This window comes from Cebus imitator, unplaced genomic scaffold (genome assembly GCF_001604975.1).
Source record: "Cebus imitator isolate Cc_AM_T3 unplaced genomic scaffold, Cebus_imitator-1.0 Scaffold93, whole genome shotgun sequence".
NCBI lineage: Eukaryota > Metazoa > Chordata > Mammalia > Primates > Cebidae > Cebus > Cebus imitator.
This window is the reverse complement of record NW_016107408.1, coordinates 5,535,436-5,542,973: the sequence shown is the minus strand read 5'-3', so window position 1 is coordinate 5,542,973 and position 7,538 is coordinate 5,535,436. Positions and strand designations below refer to the sequence as shown.

The 7,538-nt window shown below is 41.5% G+C and overlaps 1 protein-coding gene across 1 annotated transcript in view; it reads left to right on the top strand.

The window, feature by feature from the left end:
* GRB2 (growth factor receptor bound protein 2) overlaps positions 1-7,538 on the top strand; it is an 81,599-nt gene that overhangs the window by 7,741 nt on the left and 66,320 nt on the right. Inside the window, exon 2 of the mRNA XM_017535740.1 lies at positions 4,848-5,062. Within this exon, the coding sequence (XP_017391229.1) occupies positions 4,985-5,062 (78 nt within the window). The 5' untranslated portion in view covers positions 4,848-4,984. The remainder of the gene's footprint in view (positions 1-4,847; positions 5,063-7,538) is intronic.

Here is a 7,538-nt window from a genome sequence, read left to right as displayed (position 1 = left end):
TTTTTTTTTTTTTTTTTTTTTAAAAGCACACACTGATGTATTATTTTGCTTTAGAGAAATACAATAAACTAATTTTTCTGTTAAAAATTTGTGACCAGGTGCGATGGCTCAAGCCTGTAATCCCAGCACTTTGGGAGGCCAAGGCAGGCGGATCACCTGAAGTCAGGAGTTTGAGATCAGCGTGGCCAACATGGTGAAACCCCTTACTCTACTTAAAATACAAAAATTAGCCAGGCTTGGTGGTGGGCACCTGTAATCCCAGCTACTTGGGAGGCTGAAGCAGGAGAATGGCTTGAACCCAGGAGGTGGAAGTTGCAGTGAGCAGAGATCACACCATTGTATTCTAGCCTGGGATAGAGCAAGACTCCATCTCAAAACAAAACAAAAATTTAATAACATATCCTGGTATTTATGTAGATACTCCATACACAAGCTCATGGATATTGATCAGGGGTGTGTGTGTATATGTGTATGTTGCACACTGTGTTTTGTCTCATTGTTTCAGGGAGATAAATCTGGGAAGTGAAATTGCTTGGTCAAGAGTATGTATTGGTTGGCTGCGGTGGCTCATGCCTGTAACCCCAGAACTTAGGGAGGCCGAGGCGGGCGGATCATTCGAGGTCAGGAGTTGGGAGACCAGACTAGCCAACATGGTGAAACCCCATCTCTATTTGAAAATACAAACATTAAAAACAACAAAAAATGAAAATACACAAATCAGCTGGTGATGACATGACTGTAATCCCACCTACTTGGGAGACAGAGGCAGGAGAATCACTTGAAACCTTTAGTGAGGCAAGATCACATCATTGCACTCCAGCCCGGGCAACAAGAATGAAATTCCGTCTCAAAAAAAAGAAAACCCAGAGCTTGTTTCAAAACTTGGCCCAAAATTGTAGCTGTAAGTGTGAAGGGCCTGCTTCTAGAGATCGTGAAGATTCAACACTAAGTTATACTGGGCTGGTATCATGTATTTTCTGTGAATTTTGGGAAGAAGAGAGTTAAATGGAAGAAAGAAAAAAATCTTACAAATACCTTTAGGATAGTAGTGTTTTGGATACAGTTCATATTGTTTGAAATAAATAATTAAAGCTATGCTTAAAATTCCCTGCCTGGGATGGGCTGGTAACAGTTTTGAGGTTATTCTCCTTAGGCTTCAGTGTTTAGTACACTATACCCCATTTTCTTGGGAAGTGAACAGCAACATTTACTCCATTAAAATCACTATACATTGTGTCTGCTTTCAGATTTCTTTCTTTTAGTAATAGTGTTGTGTGCGTGTTAGATTTTTTCTTCTGCCTTTACTGAAACACAACCTTTTGAATTCCATTAGCAAATACGCTCTTTTGTGTGGATAACCTAATAAGCTTTTCTCTTTGAGTTTTCTGTTTTTTTATTCAGTACAGCCATGGAAGCAGGGATTTAATTTTGTCAAACTCTGCATCTCACAAAGCAATAGTTACTCGAAACACGATTTTTAAGAAGGTTATTCTTTTTAAGCTTCTCTTAGCAGATGAGCTGAGTAGCAGCAGGAAAGAAGGTGTTGAGAACTGTCTTGGTTTTTGTGCTACTGCTGTTAACAGTGCAGCTGTGTTAAATCCTGAATGACATAGAAACTTACAGCTGGTCTTACTACATAGCACCTTGATAGTGACAGGGCTTTCGGGTTTCTTTCTGATTTCTTCTGTTTTTCAAAAATAAAACTCCTTATTTTTTCATATTATTTCAAATATTCTTTAGCTTCTATCACTAATACGTGGTTTCAGCAATAGAGACCAGTTAAATAGGCTAAGGAAAGTATTGATAGCATGTAGCAGAGATTTTGGAGTGTTTGTTAAAAGTAAAAATAGGGCTGGGTGGCCGGGCACAGTGGCTCACGCCTGTAATCCCAGCACTTAGGGAGGCCGAGGCAGGTGGATCACAAGGTCAAGAGATCGAGACCATCCTGACCAACATGGTGAAACCCTGTCTCCGGAAAAAAAAAAAACAGGGCTTGGCATGGTGGCTCACTCTCTCACCTATAATCCCAGCATTTTGGGAGGCTGAGGCAGGAGGATTGCTTGAGGCCAGGAGTTTGAGACCAGCCTGGGTCTTTTACAGGTGAGAAAAGGTCCGTTTGCCCAGAATTGTAGCTGTTAGTGTGAGGGGCCTGCCTCTAGAGACCATGCAGATTCAACACTAACTACACTGGACTGGTCTCACATAGTGAGACCCTTCTGTACAAAAAATACGAAAAGTAGCCCGGCATAGTGGCTCACGCTTGTAGTTCCAGCTACTCGGGAAGCTGAGGCATGAGGATTGCTTGAGCCAAGGAGGTCAAGGGTGCAGTAAGCCATTACCATGCCACCGTTCTTGTGCCTGGGCAACAGCTCAAGACCCTGTCAAAACAAAAAAAAGAGAGAGAGAGAAAAGAAAAAGTAAAAGTAGATACACAGGGAAATAAAAACAGAACACTAAGCAGTTGCTAATGCTGGGGAAAATTGAAGTATTGTACAAAAAAGTATGATTGGGCTGGGCACAGCGGCTCCTGCTTATAATCCCAGCACTTTGGGAGGCCAAGGAGGGCAAATCACTTGAGGCCAGGAGTTCAAGACCACCCTGGCCAACATGGCGAAACCCCGTCTCTACTAAAAATATAAAAAGCAACCAGTCATGTTGGCATGTGCCTGTGGTCCCAGCTACAGGCCAAGATAGGAGGATCACTTGAACCTGGGAGGTGTAGGTTGCAATAAGCTAAGATCGCACCACTGCACTCTAGCCTGGGCAATAGAGAAATACTCTATCTCAAAAAAGAAAAAGTATGATTGGTTGTAGTGCATTACTTACATTATCATTGAATAGTATTTTATAATATACCACTGATTAAACCAGAATATGTGATATTACTGGGATAAGGCAGGGGGAAACTGGCTGGTGGAGCAGCTACGTCTTAACCTTTCAGGCAATAGATAATGGCTGGAATAAACTAAGAAAGCAGTTAAAGCGCAATCTTTAGAAATACCCTATCCATTTTGTACATTGACCACAAAATTAAAAAAAAAGAAATGCTCTAAGTAAACACAAAGAGAAAGCAAAAAATAAAATTGAGAGTGATTGCCTATGGGTGTTGGTCGGGAGCATTTTTCATAAGCCTTTTAATACTCTGACTTTTAAAATTATGTACATGGATTAGTTTGATCAAAATAACTACACAGAGTGTAAGAGAAGGGCATTTAAGGATACACAAAAATATTCTCAGATCAACCTCTGTATTTTTTACTAGTTGCTGGGACTCTTTCTTTACTTTTCCCTGTTATAGCCAGCACCACATGGAATATCTTAGATACGGCCTGAAGGAATAAACATTGTTTGGTTTATTAGTTACCTGCAGCAGAATGTTTGGCTTTCAGAATTTGACTGAAGGACACATTATCAGATGATTTATTTTCTTTTCGATAGTACTTATCTTGCTCTAATCTTAGTATTCCCCACTGGTTTGTTGCTTGGTCCATTTGCAGTTATGCTTGATTAGTGCCCCAATTGTTAGCTTTAGAACAAAAGAATGATAATCACTTATGCCCCTCAAATGAGCTGCTAGGTCGTAATTATCTAAGAAAGGTGTCACTATAAATAACGTGTCCCAGTTCTGCTGTTTTCTGCTTTTGTTTAGCAAGTATGAAAACAGTGACTGAGCTAACCAGAACGGGGATTTTATTTTTCTTTAGTTACCCAAAGATCTAGGTTGTGTCCTATATTCATGGCTGGAGACGCTTCGCTACACCAGTGATTGTACTACTGCCACTTCATCATTGCCTGATACACTCTCTGAGGGTTCTCCCAGAATCTTTTATCTGCAAAATGCAATTTGCATCAGTTTTATATACTCTTCTTGCTCTAAGAAGCTGTGCTCAGGGTGACTGTGAGAGAGACTTTTTGACCTTCTTCGGGCTCCGTCTCCCTGCACTTTCTTTCCCCCAACAAGGTATTTGGCAGCTCAGATTCTGAAAAACAGATTCCTTTCAAGTGTAGATTAGGGCTTCAGCTCTGCTCCTTAGGCTAGTTAGAAATAATATGGAGCTATTTCTGGAATGCTGAGCCTTGGTCTTTTATTTCAAGGCCTGGTGGGGACCCCAGAGCCTTAGGGATCTCTACCATTTGCACCGGCACGCTGCTCGGAGCTGTGGTCTTTCTCTCGTTAACCTGAGCTTGCCTGTCACAGCGGGGAAGTGCTGGGGGAAAGCTGTTGGTGCTGGTAGCAGTAAATGGATTGAAAAAGCAGTTCCTACGTTTACTTTCTCCTCCTCTCCTGGGAGCAGACCATGGTTTAGTTTCGAGAAGAGTGCAGCAGCTCGAGACCAGAGTCTTGCTTTACTTGCTTTTGCCTGTGGAGTAGGGGAGCCAGCATTCTCAGAAGACCAGAAAGGATGACAGGGGGAAGGGAGGGAGACAGCCCTGTTTAGCTGAGGAGAGACAGGTGCCATCCCCAGGGTGAGGCCTTCCTTTCAGTGGACCGTATTTGGTGCTGGAGAAGAGCCTGTGAGGAGTGAAGGAGGAAAGGCGGAGACTGAACGGGACTCCAGCCGGTTCCTGCACGCAGCGCACACCCAGCGGGAAGGAAGAGGAAGTGTGTTCAGGAATAGCTCAGGCAGCTGCGCCATTGGCCAGCGGGCCTGTCAGTCGCCTGGGGGCTGAGGCTGAAAAGAGGAAGAAGTGGAGGGGGCTGTTGCCTGGAAGGGAGGGAGGAGAGCTGAGGAGGGCTGAGCCAGGCCGAGCCAGGGGGCGTGGGGGCTGGGACCGCAGGCCGATTGGCAGGGCGGGGTTGCCTTCAATCCTGGTCACTTCTCTTAATCGTCCCCCTTCTGCTTCAGGGTGGCATTGTGTGTCCCAGAGTGCCGGAGTGAGTCCCAGAAGAGAGGCGAAGCTAAGCCCAGAGTGCTGGGTTGCTTCAGCAGGGAAGACTCCCTTCCCCCTGTTTCAGGCTGCTGAGCACTGAGCAGCGCTCAGAATGGAAGCCATCGCCAAATATGACTTCAAAGCTACTGCAGACGACGAGCTGAGCTTCAAAAGGGGGGACATCCTCAAGGTAAGTGCTGATGCCGAGCACAATGCTGAGATCGCTCTCCTTGTGCTCATGCACCTTCTTTCGCCCTGATTACACACAAAGAAGCTGTGTTTTTCATTGTACACTTCTAACATTTACCATCATATTTGATCTGGAGAGCCTGAGATACGTGCTGAGTAGGATACTAAATATGACTTAAATGAGTTGGTGTGATGTGTGGTCTTTAACTGCCTTTGTGTGAATACTTCAAGAATTTGTTTGTCTATTGATACTGGTAGTATTTCAAGTAAAGTCAAAGTTTAATGTGATTGTAGAAAGGAAGTATATGAGTAGATTGATCTGCCCTGTTGAATTTTATTTAAAAATTAGCATTTTTAAAAAAGACCTAGACTTAAAGTATTTATGTAGAAGCATTCAGTCAGTCTTATTTTACATAGCCAAAAGATTTTGCATTCTGGAATATGATTTTGGTAGGTTAGAAATTAATTTTCCCAGTTTAGAGAGATTGTTAGAAGTACATACCCAAACTCATTAAAGAACCTCAGTGTATTTTTATTCTTTGTGAAAAAACAAATGGAGTTCTCAATAATAAGGTGCAACCTGCTATTGTACAAGTCAGATTTCGACTTTCTTAAGAGAAACTTGAGAAGCAATTACCCCTTATTAAACTTTAATTGCATGAAAAGAAACCTGCTGACAGTTTAAAAATCAGCTTCTATATAGTGCACAGCTTATTTTGAGCCCCACTATTTATGTGAGGATTCGCTCTCCCCCAGCACATGTTAATTATGTTGTTTACCCAATTGACTGGAGCAGTTTGCCCTTTTGGATGTATAATTTATTTTAACAAGGATGAGTGTTATCAAAGAGTATCTTAACTTTAAAAGAGGAAAGGTTGGAGTTAAATGTTTGAGTATTCCCTGTGTCTTAAGTTTTGACATTTTTACTTCTGAGCCTTAGACTTATTGCTGGAATTTGCCACTCATTTGTTTACTACTCCTGATTGAAATTCTTAGCATTTTATAAAGAGAAAGAAAGTGGAGATGTAGAAATATGGTTCTTTTAAAAAGACTTGAGGTTTTTTTACTTTTAAGTTATGTGGACCTATTGATAGTCACTATTTTGCCCTCATTGCCCGAGGTGTCGTAGAGTTCTACTCTGAAGTTAACTGCCCAGTAATTTCTTAATGTTAGAAATATAGGTTGAGTCTCATAGAAGATGATGCTGCAGAGCTCTTTAAAGAGAAGAAAATTTGTGTCTGTGTATTCATGTCAAAGCTGGGTTTCTGACAGCACACTTTTCCCAGGTATTCTCAAAGTCAGCACTAAATTGTCAGAAAGCAGATGGAACCAGCTATAGGTTTCTGTTTTCTTGGACAGCTGGAAATCAGGGCAAAGTTAACTTAGACTAAAAAATTGCTCAGTTTCAGTGGTGTATGGGAGAGGTAATTTGATGTTTCTGTAGGTGATTACTAGTTCCCATAGATAATCCACTTACGATGGTAGAGGATGCCTACTCAAATGCCCACATTTATAGCCTGTACAAAAACCCTCTTGGGCCAGTATTTTGCTTTTTGTTTTTGATAACATTCTAGAGCCAGCTTCTTCATAAGTTTACCTTAGAAACTTGAACCTAGAAGGCTGGCAGTTCATATTTTTCTCAAAATCTGTCCCATTGCACATTAAGCACTGAAGCAACAAATTAAAACTGGGGGCATGCACATGCAGTCTCTAAGAATTTTTAAACAAGAACTTTCCCTGATTTCTGTCTTTGAAATTTGTCCTAGACCTAGACCGTGAACATTTTATAAATTCTTGTAACTTAAATTAGTAAACTCTGGCACAAGTGTAAAAACCTTCTCTCCCATGCTATTATTAGGGAAGAAGATATTGTTTAACATTCCCTTAGAAATTTTTATTATGGAGGAGAAAGTGAATCAGAATACTCACATTTACTTTCAGATTTTCTTTGAGGAGAGAGAAAAATACATATATGTGGTTCTTTTCAATTTGGTAGATAACTGAGATATGAAGTCATAATGCCATTATTGCTTTTGAACGGTGGCCATTAGCTGTTTGTTAGTAATGTTGTGGCTTTACTCCAAAAGAAAAAAAAAGAGTGACGATACAGTAGTTGCCCTCTGTCTCATAACTGTGTGAAATGGCTGGGTGAAGAGGAGGGACATGCTTTCTTAAAAGCTGTTAGTTAAAAAAACAGGGTTTTCCTCATTTGATTTTTCAGGGAGTAAACTGGCTTCATTTGAATAGCTTTAATTTGTTAAGTCTTGAGGGTATTAGTTGTAAGCCAAAACAAGTTTTAAAAGTTGCTGGAATAGCATTGACACTTTGATTGAAATAGGCATATAGGCCGGGCGCGGTGGCTCACGCCTGTTATCCCAGTACTTTGGGAGGCCGAGGCGGGTGGATCACGAGGTCAAGAGATCGAGACCATCCTGGTCAACATGGTGAAACCCCGTCTCTACTAAAAATACAAAAAA